At 44.4% G+C, this 16347-nt stretch overlaps 1 protein-coding gene across 4 annotated transcripts in view; it reads right to left on the bottom strand.

Annotated features, from left to right (window-relative positions):
* The window catches only part of LOC137300911 (matrix remodeling-associated protein 8-like), a 63321-nt gene that overhangs the window by 9861 nt on the left and 37113 nt on the right, over window positions 1-16347 (bottom strand). For 2 of the 4 annotated variants that reach the window (XM_067970173.1, XM_067970174.1), the window contains exons 5-8: window positions 15273-15704; window positions 4286-4444; window positions 3455-3485; window positions 2382-2476 (exon numbers count right to left, since the gene is read on the bottom strand). In XM_067970173.1, the coding sequence (XP_067826274.1) occupies window positions 2382-2476; window positions 3455-3485; window positions 4286-4444; window positions 15273-15704 (717 nt within the window). The remainder of the gene's footprint in view (window positions 1-2381; window positions 2477-3454; window positions 3486-4285; window positions 4445-15272; window positions 15705-16347) is intronic. The other 2 variants (XM_067970175.1, XM_067970176.1) reach the window with 1 other exon arrangement.

Here is a 16347-nt window from a genome sequence, read left to right as displayed (position 1 = left end):
ATTGAATTCCATTTGCCACTTTTCTGCCCACCTGACTAGTCCACTAATATTTTCCTGCAGTCTACAGCTTTCCTCCTCACTATCAACCACACGGCCAATTTTCGTATTATCTGCAAACTTCTTAATCATGCCCCCTACATTTAAGTCCAAATCATTAATATATGTCACAAAAAGCAAGGGACCTAGTACTGAGCCCTGCGCAACCCCACTGGAAACAGCCTTCCAGTCTCAAAAACACCCATCGACCATTACCCTTTGCTTCCTGCCACTGAGCCAATTTTGGAACCAACTTGCCACTCTCCCTTGGATCCCATGGGCTTGTACTTTTTTGACCAGTCTGCCATGTGGGACCTTGTCAAAAGCCTTGCTAAAATCCATGTAGACTACATCAAATGCACTACCCTCATCGACTCTCCTTGTTACTTCCTCAAAAAATTCAATCCAGTTAGTCAGACACGACTTTCCCTTAACAAATCCACGCTGACTGTCCTTGATTACTCCGTGCATTTCTAAGTGATGGTTTATCCTGTCCCTCAGAATTGATTCCAATAATTTGCCCACCACCGAGGTCAGACTGACTGGCCTGTAATTACTCAGTATATCCCTCGCTCCCTTTTTAAACAACGGTACAACATTAGCAGTTCTCCGATCCTCCGGCACCACGCCTGTATCCAGTGAGGATTGGAAAATGATGGTCAGAGCCTCCACTATTTCCTCCCTTGCTTCTTTTAACAGCCTGGGATACATTTCATCCGGCCCTGGTGATCTATCTACTTTCAAAGATGCTAATCCCCTTAATACTTCCTCTCTCACTAAGTTTATCCCATCCAATATTTCACACTCCTCCTCCTTAACTACAATGTCTGCATCGTCCCACTCTTTTGTGAAGACAGACGCAAAGTATTCATTAAGAACCATACCAACATCTTCTGCCTCCACACATAAGTTACCTTTTTGGTCTCTAATAGGCCCTACTCTTTCCTTAGTTATCATCTTGCTCTTAATGTATTTGTAAAACATCTTTGGGTTTTCCTTGATTTTACTTGCCAATATTTTTTTATGCCCTCTCTGCTTTCCTAATTTCCTTTTTAATTTCTCCCCTGCACTTTTTATACTCCTCTAGGCTTTCTGTAGTATTGAACTCTCGGCGTCTGACATAAGATTTCCTTTTCTGCCTTATCTTACCCTGTATGCTCCTTGACATCCAGGGGGCTCTAGATTTGGCAGCCCCACCCTTTTTCTTTGTGGGAACATGTTTGGACCAGTCTAGTGATTGAGAATAACAGTTTTGCTTCAGTGTATCAGTGTGTAAATGCACCACCTATTGGAACACTGAGTCATTCAGACCAGGTCTATGCTGTTAGCAGACCTCAGCCTGGGCTGGCATGGGGTTAGGGTGCTCTCAGTTGTCTGAGTCATCTTGGGCTAGAGAGAGGGAGGAGGAATTAGCCACGGTTCCTATTCTGGATCACTGTCTGGTGCTGGAAAATGCGGGTGTTTGGATGTTGGGTTTGGTTATCATGCACCCTACAGCCAAATGTCACAAAACCATGTACGTTAATAGAATTGGAGGCCATTTGACCCATCATGTCTGTGCTGGGTCTTTACTAGAGCAATAAGTAATTAACTCCACTGCCCCACTCTCTCCCTATAGACGTTTATAGCAAAGTCTCCAGCTGGTACACTTTGTCTAGGTTCACACAAGGATGGCCACTTGGGTGAGGTACTGATGACCATGGAACACGTTCCCTGCCATACGTCAGTGCCTTCAGAACAGGAGGGGAGCAAAACCAGAAAAACCATAGGTATCTGTGATGGGCACAACGTAAGTGATAGATTCATGGCTCAAACTCGTATTCTCTCCCCACAGTACAATAAGTGCTGGTGATACGATTGTTTTGCTCCTTGTTACTCTTTCATTGGTTTGCCAGCTCATGCAGTGATTGCTGATTCACTTTGTATCTTCAAAAAAGAGCGGGACCAGTTCCTAGCTCGGGCAGAGATCATGGCATTCAAAAGGCGGGTGGAATACTAATCAATATAAATCATGGTCAGTGTGGGCTCCTGGACTAGTTTTGAACGCTTCAAGGGTCGGAAAGGAGTTGTCCCAATATCCCCCCCTAAATTGGCCTTGGGTATTCTTTTTTTTTTGCCTCTCCCATGAGATTACAGGGCTGCTGGGGGGGTGGGGGTTGTTGTGAATAATGATGCTTGAGGCATCATGACTGTGTGGGGCAGGCTTGATGGAGCAGCTAGTCTTTTCCTGTCCACCATTTTCGTATCTTCGTATGACAAGGAGCAAGAGATCGGGACCAGGGTTGTGGGTGAGCAAAGACAGTGACTGTGCACTGTGAATGTACCTTTCAGTCAGCAAGTCTTACCGATGTCACACGTACCCAGTTTTATTTCCTCATTTTTGTTCGGTCTCAGGTCAGTCGTGTCAACTACAAAATCGTTGAGGGTGTCTTCTGTTCTCCTGTTGGTTTGAGCAGAGAGCATAGATTGAGACAGTGACCTTTGGCAGTCAGTGAAGCTCCTGAGAAAAATGCTTATTTGTATTTATTTTTGGTTTCTTTTGAAATTGCATTACAATTCTGCCATTGTTCTGGTATAGACTGCTATCTGTATAAAGTTAAAGAAAAATTATTTTACTACCGTATATGCCTATGTATAAGGGAACATGAATATGAGATTAGCTCCCCTAAGAAAAAACATTGTTACTCCTTAGAAGATGCCCCATCAGTATCCAACACTCCCCAGAGAGCACATTTTAACATGCACTGTTTCATGCAGTGCTAATATTGTACACAGACAAGAAGCAGAACATCAAAACCTGAGAGAAGGAGCAGGAGATCAGGAGCCTGAGAGAGGGGAGCAGGCGACTGGGAGCCAGATTGGTGCGGGAAAGTCCAGAATAAGAAGCTGAATGGGACTGATGCAGGAGCAGATGAGTGCACACCCCAGAATGAGCCACAGTGCCATCCAATGTCTTGTGTACAAGATGACCCCGTATTCAGGGCAAATAGGAATGGGCAATAAATGCCAGCCTTGCCAGCGACGCCCACATCCTGAGAACGAATATTAAAAAAAATTCCACCACACAGATTCCTCACCCAGCAGGGTGCAACCTTTGCAACCAGAATCCTTGAGTTCTCCAGGAAAGGAGCATGTTTTCTGCCGGCTGAGATGCTTGCAGCTTCAGCATTTGGCTTTCCCTCACCACAGGATGCCCCACCCAGAGAGCGAGGGGGAGGTTAAGAACTGCAAACCCCTGGCAGAAATCCCTGCAATACGTGGCTGCAGGCCTCCATCCAAAGGCCTTTGATTTAAAATCAGTGATTCTCTGGTTAGCTGCTCAGGTCATGTGATAAGAGTACAGTTTGATCAACAAGTCTTCCAAAGAGTTTGTTTGTGCTGGCAGTGAGAGGAGGGCGAATGATGAGTCAACACTTACGGCCGAGATGTCTTCACATTGTACTGAAGACCTAAAAAAAAAGGAAAACACAGTTGTGAGCCAAAATAATTCAAAGAGCAGGCACACAACCCACATCTGCTGTCTGTTTAGTGGGTCGTGCAGGCCTGTGTGACAAAGTTGCATTTTGAACTCAACTATCCTGAGTTTAGGAACACAGAAATAGGAGGAGGCCATTCAACCCCTCGAGCCTGCTCTGTCATTCAATTAAATCATGGGTGATCTGTACCTTAACTCCATTTACCCACCTTTGCTCCATTGATACCCTTACCTAACAAAAATCGATCAATCTTGAAAGTTTTGCTCATTTGGGAGAGAATTCCAGATTTCTACTACCCTTTGTGTGAAAAGTGCTTCCTGATTTCGCTCTTGAATGGCCTAGCTTTAATTTTAAGATTGTGCTCCCTTGTTCTTGATATTTTCAAAACAGGGCAGTGGTGCGGTGTATTGATGCACAGACACACACACGTACACACACACACACATACACACATATACACAGACAGACACACATATACACAGACAGACACACACAGTGTTGGACACAGGTTTCAGCCCACGATGCCCATGAGGTGAATCTCTGATCTCTTCCGCCTTTTCATGGGAAGGCACAGGCCGGCAGCTCCCACACAGGAATGGAGGTAGGGGAGGGCAAAATGAACCTTTCCCACACACCTCCCAGTGACCGACTAGTGAGCAGCGCAGAAGAAAATCCCTCCCCGTGCACTGGACAAGGGTCTTAAAGGGGGAAAGAGGCAGGGAAATATAAAATAGGTAACGGTAAAAAAATAAAAAGGAAACTGCAGACATCACCTCTCTTTCTCTGTCTGTGGGTAATCAGGGCAATGATGGTTATCAGGATGGCCAGGAGAAGTAGTGTTGCCAGGATATATCCAAGTTGATGAAGGAAATGTGAAGAATGTTCTGGAATAAAAACGTTGATGACTCTCGGGACTTCAACTGATGTAGATGCTAAAAACACAAACAAACATATAAATAGTTTCCAAAAATAAAGTCACTCATTCAAGACTGGAATCCAGACATTGTCGACTCTGCCTAGTCCTCCTGTTGCATTGTTAGTGGGCACTCTGGGGACTGAAGCTTGGTTGTGAAGTTTAAGCTAATAATGTGGCCTGAGTCTTTAAAGACTCTGCTCCGGGTAACAGTACATGTTTGTAAATTGAAAGAACTTGCATTTATGTAGCACCTTTCACAACCTCAGGAAGTCCCAAAGCACTTTCCAGCCCATTAAGTACTTTTGAAGTGTAGTCACAGTTGTAATGTAGGAAATACAACAGCCAATTTGCACACAGTAAGGTCCCACAAACAGCAATGTGATAATGACCAGGTAATCTGTTTTAGAGTCATAGAGTCATAGAGTTATACAGCACGGATAGAGGCCCTTCGGCCCATCGTGTCCGCGCCGGCCATCAAGCCCTGTCTACTCTAATCCCATATTCCAGCATTTGGTCCGTAGCCTTGTATGCTATGGCATTTCAAGTGCTCATCCAAATGCTTCTTGATGTTGTGAGGGTTCCTGCCTCCACAACCCTTTCAGGCAGTGAGTTCCAGACTCCAACCACCCTCTGGGTGAAAAAGTTCTTTCTCAAATCCCCTCTAAACCTCCCGCCTTTTACCTTGAATCTATGTCCCCTTGTTATAGAACCCTCAACGAAGGGAAAAAGCTCCTTAGTATCCATCCTATCTGTGCCCCTCATAATTTTGTACACCTCAATCATGTCCCCCCTCAGCCTCCTCTGCTCCAAGGAAAACAAACCCAATCTTCCCAGTCTCTCTTCATAGCTGAAGCACTCCAGCCCTGGTAACATCCTGGTGAATCTCCTCTGCACCCTCTCCAAAGCAATCACATCCTTCCTGTGGTGTGGCGACCAGAACTGCACACAGTACTCCAGCTGTGGCCTAACCAGTGTTTTATACAGCTCCATCATAACCTCCTTGCTCTTATATTCTATGCCTCGGCTAATAAAGGCAAGTATCCCATATGCCTTCTTTACCACCTTATCTACCTGTTCCGCCGCCTTCAGGGATCTGTGAACTTGCACACCAAGTGTTGGTTGAAGGATAAGTATTGACCAACACGACGCATTCTCCTGCTTTTCTTCCAAAGGTGTCAAGGGATCTTTTCCATCCACCTGAGAGGTCAGATGGGGCCTTGGTTTAACGTCGCATCTGAAAGACGGCACCTCCGACAGTGCAGCACTCCCTCAGCATTGCACTGGAGTTTCAGCCGAGATTTAATGCTCAAGTCTCTGGAGTGGGGTTTGACTCCACGACCTTCTAACTCAGAGGTGGGAGTGCTACCCACTGAGCCACAGCTACACCTGCTGAAATTGCTGAGGTCAATTAGAGGTAGGTACATTGCTTGTAAGTTTCAGATCACAAGTTAGAAGAATGTGATGGGGTAATTATCGGTTTCTATAGAATAGTGAGTGAGATTGGTCGAGTGACCTCCCAAACCGACACTTTGTGTGCTCTGTCAATCATTCAAAGAGCATTTTCACCCTACAATAAGTGCATTTATATAAAATGTCACAGTGAAATCTTACACAGTGATTCCAATCTGTATTATATTTAAGTTTTGAGAAGTGTCTGTCACACTTCAAGTGTCACACTTTGTCACACATGAAGATTTCTGTGCCACACTTAAAAACAAGTTATAAAAAAAGAGAAAGAAAGCCAGTCATTTCCTGCAAGTTTCTCTTGGCCTCTATTGACCTTATTATATGCTTCGGATCAAATTACAGCACAGAAGGAAGCAATGTGGTTGATCCTAGCTCTTCAACTGGAGCAAGCTGCCTAAGAACATTTAGTCTCTAGTTGACCTCAGGAAGGCATCTTGTGGCCTCATAGTGAAACAGCAGCTTACAAACAGCTGCAGCCTTGTGGTGGAATAATACGTTATGCCTCACACTCTGTATAAAACATTGTATCATCGGCTTATTGTGAGCAACAACACAGGGGATCCAACTGTATTGTAAACAAATTAAGCCAGCAATAATAGACTTTGTGATGTCAGATTGCATCATTGCACTGCCCTCCATTTATAAACATGGCCATATACTTGGGCCTGATGACACCACCCTGTAAACTGAGCCTGAAGCTGGGGTGGGTCTGTGCATGGCATGCCGATATCCGCGGGTCTCTTTCCCTTTTGCAATGTTTTGCCAGATGGCTCAGTGGACAAGTGTGCCTGGGGTCTGGTACTGAGCCACACGGAAGGTCCCAGGTTTGATCCCCAATCTGTTGGATGATCTTAATCAGGGCACGGTTGAAGTGCCACAGTTGGACTCCATGCCCCTGGGCTAGGCAGAGAGAAAAGTAGCAAGGGTTCTCACTCCAATCGCTATCTGGTGACTCCCCACTAGAAAATCCAGCTCATTTTGGGTGGGATGAAAGTAAGTGTTTATGAAGCGGCGGTTATCCCCATATTATTATACAGATCTGAGTGCTGGAATATGAGAAAGGTTGATGAGAAAAAGATACTAACAGGAGAGATGAGTTGGTTGAGAGGAATACAGGGAGTATCCAGGATATCAAGAATCAAGAATGATATAATAAGGATACGGTTTGGACAAGAAACAACAGAAGATCTACAGAAGATCCAAGAAAGACAGCTACGATGGTTTGAACACATTTTAAGTATGGAAACAGCTAGAATACCTTTCATGGCCCTGCACAAAGAGGGAAAAACCGAGGAAGACCAAGGAATAGACAATGTCCAAGTATGACTTGTCACAGAAAGGGATACAAATGACTGAAGCGGCCAGGCTGGTTCAGAACCGACAACAGTGGAGTGAATTCATTCAGCCCAATATATACGTGAAAAGGAATTTGCAGGGCTTTCAGGAAAGAGCAGGGGAATGTGCTGATTGATTCTCTGATTCAATCGTCGCTGCTGAGCTGATGGATGGGAATTTAGTCGTAGTAATAAGGGGAATAGATAGACCAATGCCATTCTCCTGCCTGAAATACTTGGCTAGGTTATTGTGTAAAGTGTCTGTGTGTATACGCAAGCACATACGTGCCAACAATAACAGGATTGAGCTGAGCTATGATACCCCACAGTCGAATAGTCGGATTACACTCACTTTCTGAACTCACATGTGCTCTTGGGTGAGGTATCAGAGAGGTCCAGCTTTTGTGGAAGCATATTCCACCGAGTCAGTCCCTTCAGGAGAGAGGGGGAGAAACCTGGGAGTAATCATTTTAAAAGCTTATTTTGGTTATTGTTCACTGACAGTTTTAGTTCCGGTAATGTGACCCATTGGTGCTGTGGGAGGTTAAATGCACTCAGAGCCAGAAATCTCACGTGACACATTTTTGATGGTCTTCAGCTGGAACTGCGACATCCAAGATAAACATTGCAGCTCTGCGCCCCAGCCCCGTCCCGCCAGACCATATTACCGGAGCTAATCTCTCTGTGGAACATGGCACTCCAACAGAGAGCAGTGTAGTGTTTGCACAGAGCATTCCCAGGTGCTCGTGCCTGGGAAATGTGAGTTAGGCTGGATGGAAAAGGAGTTAAGGCTGTCCTACTTTTGGTTCAGACACAAAACTATGCACGGGGGCTGCCAGGCATGGGAGCCAGGATTAAACGGGCAGCATCACAACCCAGAGAGCTTGCAGGCACATGGAGTCCCTGACTCATTCCTGCACCGAAATCTCCTGCCATGTTGATGTGTTCATCATCGGGGAAAGTCTACGCAGTGACAATTCCTAAGTTATGGTTTTCATTTTCTAATTAATCAAAGATTTAAAAATCAAGCAGTGATTGTGACAGATGCAATCGGTGGTGCAGGAGTTGTGCCATCAGTCACAACATCGTACTGTCCTCCTGGGTATTAACCTGGGCACTTTTATTGGTCAATCAAGTATTCCATGCACAGCAACTGGCACTGAACTGGGTAACAGTCCTGTCAGATACTTTACCAAACTGAAATAAAGTTTAAAAAATCTATTACTGACTGTTGAACAAAATGATTGTATAATCATAGAATCATAGAAGTTACAACATGGAAACAGGCCCTTCAGCCAACATGTCCATGTCGCCCAGTTTATACCACTAAGCTAGTCCCAATTGCCTGAACTTGGCCCATATCCCTCTATACCCATCTTACCCATGTAACTGTCCAAATGCTTTTTAAAAGACAAAATTGTACCCGCCTCTACTACTGCTTCTGGCAGCTCATTCCAGACACTCACCACCCTTTGAGTGAAAAAATTGCCCCTCTGGACCCTTTTGTATCTTTCCCCTCTCACCTTAAATCTATGTCCCCTCGTTATAGACTCCCCTACCTTTGGGAAAAGATTTTGACTATCTACCTTATCTATGCCCCTCATTATTTTATAGACTTCTATAAGATCACCCCTTAACCTCCTACTCTCCAGGGAAAAAAGTCTCAGTCTATCTAACCTCTCCCTATAAGTCAAACCATCAAGTCCCGGTAGCATCCTAGTAAATCTTTTCTGCACTCTTTCTAGTTTAATAATATCCTTTCTATAATAGGGTGACCAGAACTGTACACAGTATTCCAAGTGTGGCCTTACTAATGTCTTGTACAACTTCAACAAGACATCCCAACTCCTGTATTCAATGTTCTGACCAATGAAACCAAGCATGCCGAATGCCTTCTTCACCACCCTATCCACCTGTGACTCCACTTTCAAGGAGCTATGAACCTGTACTCCTAGATCTCTTTGTTCTATAACTCTCCCCAACGCCCTACCATTAACGGAGTAGGTCCTGGCCCGATTCGATCTACCAAAATGCATCACCTCACATTTATCTAAATTAAACTCCATCTGCCATTCATCGGCCCACTGGCCCAATTTATCAAGGTCCCGTTGCAATCCTAGATAACCTTCTTCACTGTCCACAATGCCACCAATCTTGGTGTCATCTGCAAACTTAATTCTCCTAAATTCTCATCCAAATCATTAATATAAATAACAAATAACAGCAGACGATCCCTGAGGCACACTGCTGGACACAGGCCTCCAGTTTGAAATGAGTTGTATCACTGCTGTATATTGGGATGTATCAGTCACACAGCTGTATAATGGGATGTATCAGTCACACAGCTGTATAATGGGGTGTATCAGTCACACAGCTGTATAATGGGGTGTATCAGTCACACAGCTGTATAATGGGGTGTATCAGTCACACAGCTGTATAATGGGATGTATCAGTCACACAGCTGTATAATGGGATGTATCAGTCACACAGCTGTATAATGGGATGTATCAGTCACACAGCTGTATAATGGGGTGTATCAGTCACACAGCTGTATAATGGGGTGTATCAGTCACACAGCTGTATAATGGGATGTATCAGTCACACAGCTGTATAATGGGGTGTATCAGTCACACAGCTGTATAATGGGGTGTATCAGTCACACAGCTGTATAATGGGATGTATCCGTCACACAGCTGTATAATGGGGTGTATCAGTCACACAGCTGTATAATGGGATGTATCAGTCACACAGCTGTATAATGGGGTGTATCAGTCACACAGCTGTATAATGGGGTGTATCAGTCACACAGCTGTATAATGGGGTGTATCAGTCACACAGCTGTATAATGGGGTGTATCAGTCACACTGTTGTATATGTATAGTGTTGCACTGCGATATGTGGTGTTGAGGACTGATGAGATGTGCGTTTGTCAGCCCCTTCTCGTACAAGGACTATCTGGCTTTCCCATTATGAGTTGCCACCTGCCTGGTTTTGAACATTCACTCGACATTTTCTTGGAGTGAAACAAGCGCCAGAAATCTGAGTTTTAAAATTATATTCCAGCGTTCCATTCGCTTACTGTGAGTTGTCCTTTATTCATATTTTTGATGCATTTGCATCAGCAGTAAAGACTAGGCTCAATCCTGCATCCCACCCCCTCCCTGTCCCTTCCAGTCAAAACTGTTAACCTTATTTCTTGGCAGCATACTGAGCAGAGATGCTATTCCCAAGGGAGGGACTAAACTTCCGGACACCAATCGTCCAGGGGCCCTGGCACATCTCCCAGCAACCAGTTGCAGAGCAATCAGCAAGGGTCTGATAGCTGCTTCACCTAGAATATTTTACCAAACACAACACAGGGGTTATTCATTTTCTCCAACAGCCCTCAGTAAAGCCAAAATGCATAAGCCTCTGTTGACCACATTGAATATTGATTTGTCCTAACTTGGACTAACTGTAACTAGCATTTTTAGAAATGGACACAGAAACAGGAGTAGGCCATTCAGCCCCTTGAGCCTGTTCTACCATTCAATTAGATCATGGCCGATCTGTACTCCAACTCCAATGCATGTCAGTTACTATGTCGCATAACATAGTGAAAGCAACATCTTCGAATTTTTTAAATGGCCCTGTACATAGCTAATGGTCTACTCAGACACCAAGGCCCGTGTGTACCAACATCAACAGTATACACAACAGGCCTGCAGTCAAACCATCAACTATCAAATTTTCTGAATGTATTAGATTTCTAAACCACAGCTACCATAACACCCTACCGTCCTGGAATGTGCAGCTGTGAGCACTTCCTATCACCAGCACTGCATTATCAATGATAATTGTCGTCTTTTGCTCCAGTTCAAGGAGAATGCCCAAGTAAAGTAGCAACCTCCTAGTCTCAAAGCCTTGCTTGACCTTTCTTTTGTGTGTGCCTGTGGAACTGGGCCCAATATCCTTCATGCGTGGATTAGAACCACCGGAAGGAGGTGGACTGGTGAGTAGACTGTCAACTCTATCATATCCAGGAGTCCTGGCCATTGAGCTACATGCCACACTTTTGTTTTGACATGTTTTATAGATTTAAAAATAAACGACGAGTTTTTACATCACATCACCCTCTCTTTTTACAAATTAATATGCTCTAATCATTTGTTTTTTGGTAAAACAAATGTTCCTGATTGTTGTTTTTCCCAAGAGATGAAAAATAGAGGGTCTGGAATGCAGCCAGTTCCACATGGTTTCCATCTGCATCGCATCGACTGAACAGGATGCAGTTCATGCCTCTGAAACTTCTGGAAATTCTTAGGAGCAAACTCTCATAAAACAGCTGGGGATGTAAAACACCTTTTAGAGGAACAACAACACCACGAGGTGTGGGTAATGGAAGAGTAAAGGGGAGGAGAGGAGGAGGAAAGGCTGAGGCAAAATGATAATAAGAACAAGCTTTGAATGGCTGGTTGGCACAGCGCTCTCTCCTGCCGAGCCTGTACCAATTAGATGTTGGCTGGGATAAATTATCTGCGTTTTGGAGCAGCAGAAGCAATCTCTTTGATTACGTGCAAGAGCTTTGATGCTGATTTTTTTTATTTGCTTGCATTTAATTAAAATACAAACATCCTCTTTCACCTGAGATTTATTTTTCTGAAGGGTTTCTTTAAGACTGGAGGGTTGGGCTGGGGATCCTGAGCACAGCATTGATGAATAGATGGGATGATGTCCAACACTAGCAATAGCCAGCCTTTGTTTACTTTGGAGTGGACTGCTACTTCCTTACTTCTCCTTCTCCTTTCATGGTAGTGCACTGGATGGAGCTGAAACAACTGATTTCCTTCATCCAGAGGCTTCAGACATGTGCTGTGGCATTCTGAAGCTTGTCATAGCTTCATAATTAATTAAGTTACATTATCCTCTTTCTTTGGCCTTTACTGCCCCAACTTAACATCTTTCAAGGGTTGGGGTCTCACAATTAAACCCCCTTATTATTGGTGTCTCTCTTTCATGTATTTTTCCTTCCTCTCTCAGTCTCCCTACACACTCTTCCATTTCAGGAAACATCCGATGCATGTGACACAATCTCTGTCCCCCTCCAGTGCCCCCCATCATTCTGAAGCACTCCCTGAGCATAAAGAGAGAGTACTAGTCCCTTAAGATTCTCCAAGCAGGAAATTGGACCTCGTTTCACCCATTTCGTAGGTGCAAAATGAGGCAAAAAGGTCCAATTTCGCAGGGTTATGTCCCGGCACCCCAAGGATGTTTAAAATACGTCTGACATCATATTGGCTTGGGCAATGTTCAGGCATCCTTGGCAGCTGCCTTAAACAAGCAATAGGCCCCTTTCATATGCTAATCAGGGGCCTAATGTCTGCTTAAGGACCCCTCTCTGAAATTGGTCAGAAATGCAGCTTTTCCGGTTCCTTAAAGGGATTGCTGAAGTTCAGCAACAGAAAGTTTTTTCTTTTTAACTTACTTTAATGTGGAGCGAGGGGAAGCAGGAATATCCTCCTGGCTCCACAGCACTATTGCGGACCGCTGCCAGCAACTGCTCACGCCTCCCCCTCCCCATCCCAGGACGCACCCAGGGCCACTGACTTACACAAGATTATGACCTGTACACTATATTATATGATGAGCCTCAAAACACAGGACAGCCTGGCAGCAATGACAGTACTACATTGCACTTCCAGCCATGAGCTCAAGTCCTGCCTGTCATTACCGTTAGTAGTGTTTAAAGTGACCCGATCATGGAAGAGTGCAAAATAGTGAGGTGTTCAAAGGAAGACAAATGGAGACCATGACCGAAGTGTGTAAGTGACTGTCGCGTGCTGGTTTCTCTTCCCGGGACCCAGTGAGAAAACAAGGACAGTTGGGATTCGGCACTGATCTATTCTGATTGCTGCAAATCTCAGGGCAGCCAAACACGGCATTATCAAGTGCATTTTATTCTCACGGTTTATTTGGAAGATCATCAAATATCTCTGGCACACAAACAAAAAGGATCAATCTCTTCTTTATACAAAGAGTCTAAATGAAGCATTGTCCTTGTCTCTGAGTCTGAAGCAGTGACTGGAGAATATCATACTGCCCACCTGACATTATCTACTAAATATCAAGAAACATTATATAAAACCTTTCTGAACACAAAGGCAAGAAATAATTTTTTGGTAAACAGCTGCTTGCAAGTGAACCCATTCACCAATCACAGCTAGCTCACAACTGAACCCATTCACCAATCACAGCTAGCTCACAACTGAACCCATTCACCAATCACAGCTAGCTCACAACTGAACCCATTCACCAATCACAGCTAGCTCACAACTGAACCCATTCACCAATCACAGCTAGCTCACAACTGAACCCATTCACCAATCACAGCTAGCTCACAACTGAACCCATTCACCAATCACAACTAGCTCACAACTGAACTCATTCACCAATCACAGCTAGCTCACAACTGAACCCATTCACCAATCACAGCAAGCTCACAACTGAACCTTCACCAATCACAGCTAGCTAACAACTGAACCTTCACCAATCACAGCTAGCTCACAACTGAACCCATTCACCAATCACAGCTAGCTCACAACTGAACCTTCACCAATCACAGCGAGCTCACAACTGAACTTTCACCAATCACAGCTGCTCACAACTGAATTTTCACCAATCACAGTTTGCTCACAACTGAGCCTTCACCAATCACAGCTAGTTCACAACTAAGCTTTCACCAATCACAGCTAGCTCACAACTGAACTCATTCACGAACCATTGTTGACTCACAATTTTCCATCTTTTGCTTTGAGACCTATTTGTTTGGAAAGAATAAACTAGAGTTGAAAGGAGTGTGGGAGAGAGATAGGTTCAAGAAGGGAAGGAGATATAGGGGGTGATTTTAAACCCCACGAACAGGTGGGTTGGGGGCGGGTGGGAGTTGAAAATAGTTGTTTTTTGGGTCGCGACCGCAACTCGGCTTTATTTCCGGGTTTAACGTCGGCGCGTAAAATTACAAACTTCACACTGGGAATGCAAAGTCCGAAAATTTTGCGGTTGTGATCCAAAAACTCCCACCCGTCCCCAACCCACCCGTTCTTGGGGTTTAAAATGACCCCCATAGAGTGTGAATGAGAGAAGGAAGTGGAGAAAGGGAGGTTCAGTGCGGGCTGAGGAAGAGAGGTAGAGACAGGAAGTAGGAAGGAGAAAAATGGCAGACTAGGAGGAAAGAGAGGGCAGAGTAGAGTGGGCAAAGAGAAAAAGGGAGGCAAAGAGACAACACAGTCAAAGTTTCAACCTTTTTAGCGATTGCTTCTGGTACTTCTCTGTATTCAGCCAATAGGTTGTGACCCTAACATGTTCAACAGGGTACAGCCAATAAGATGTCTGTTAAGTGACACGTTTATCACCCACAATGAGATCACATCAGGCTACCTCCTAAATTGGTTGAACGCTGCTGGTGTCCTCTCATAGCAACAACTGGATGAAGAGAGGGTGCTGCAGACTCCTGTGTGGTAGGGGTGGAGACTGCAGAAAGCTTCCCTCATATCCTGGTATGTAAAGACATTGAGCCATACAAACCAGGAATGTCCCGAGTTCAAATCCCAGCCTTGGTTGAGTTAGTTGCTCTCAGCCTTGGCAGCAGTAGGTGTATTACAAGTATCAGCATCCCAGAACTAGTGAAAAATCAACCCGGGTTCCTGCTCCTAATTGCTATTCAGTGACCCCTTTTTAAAATTATGCATATTGGGTCAGAACAGGACCAGGCTCAACTGTGATACCTCCAAATCCTGCTGACACTCCCTGTCTAGGCTAACACATGGAGAATGGTACTCTACCCAGCAAGGATCCACACCTTCAAGAGAGAAGGAACATGGACGCAGGAGTAGGCCATTCAGTCCCTCGATCCTGAACGGAGGGGAGGATGCAAGGAAAAATAAGACCAAGAAATGAGCCTGCCCTGCTCTTTCTTTGTTGTAGAATGTGACACCTAAAGTATCAGGTGAGTGCCTATAAATGTGATGTGTACATTATGGAAACATAATATTAAAAAAATCTTACGTGTTTTATATGTAAAGTTCACTTTGATTGGCTCGGTAATAAAGAGCTTGAAGATGCGTCTCTCATGAATCCCACAGTAATGGTGGTGCAAATCGCACGAGTAGAGTCCTTCATCACCAAAACGAAGGTTAGAAATGGTCAGTGAAAAGTCACCATCATCGAATGCCGTTTCTGATATATTCATCCTTTTCCTGATAAACTGGGGGCCGTAAGATCGCTGCTCCCCGGAAGCGTAGAGGTCAATCAGCCGGTCAGCCTGGTCATGCCAGACACCAGGTGGTGATCTGTCCCAATGGACCACCTGTTGCTCTTCTTCGCTGTGTCTCTCTGTCCAAATGTGGTTGTGATTTTCACAAGGCAGCACCACTGTTGTACCAAGTAAGGCCACCATCACTGCCTTCTCTCCATCCCAAAACCTCCTCACCTTTCTTGCTGTAAGCACAAAACACACTCAGTTAGGGGATATATAAATAATACCAGTCAATCTGTAGTATTGCACATGGAGACCAAGTGTAGTTTTCAGTTCTGTGCGGTTGGAGGCCAGGAGTTAATTGGACCAGGATGGGCCAGGATGTAGAGACATAATTCAGTCCCCATTTTAAAATGATACATTGCGACCTTATTTTTATACTTACTTTATAAATTCCTATGTCCCCCTTTTAAATGGTAACTGGCCATGTAAAATTGTCGCACTGTAATTATACTTTCCTTCCAATGGTGGCACTGTAGTGCCTCCACTGGCGGGAGGGTGTAATTACAGTGTGACACATTTACATAGGCAGTTTCCATTATAAATGTAGACATAGGAATTTATAATGGAAAAAGTTAACAGGAAGTGCACGCAGATATCATATTTTTTATATATATGGGTTGTTAAAATGTTAAAACAGGACAGGCCAAAAGACAAAACCATGGAGAGATGTACTTGTTTCAGGAAGATTAAAGGTTAACTTGGGTTTGTAGGTGTGCAAGACAGCAGAACATATTCGGAATGCCCTAGTTTGAATGGTGTTTCACATCGGGGTAGAACCAGGCTCAGTAGGTCCTATTCATCGTAGCTTGTACAAGGAGGGAA

Source organism: Heptranchias perlo, chromosome 32 (assembly GCF_035084215.1).
Source record: "Heptranchias perlo isolate sHepPer1 chromosome 32, sHepPer1.hap1, whole genome shotgun sequence".
Classification (NCBI taxonomy): Eukaryota; Metazoa; Chordata; class Chondrichthyes; order Hexanchiformes; family Hexanchidae; genus Heptranchias; species Heptranchias perlo.
The sequence above is the reverse complement of the archived record's forward strand: the minus strand, read 5'-3'. Positions and strand labels throughout refer to the sequence as shown.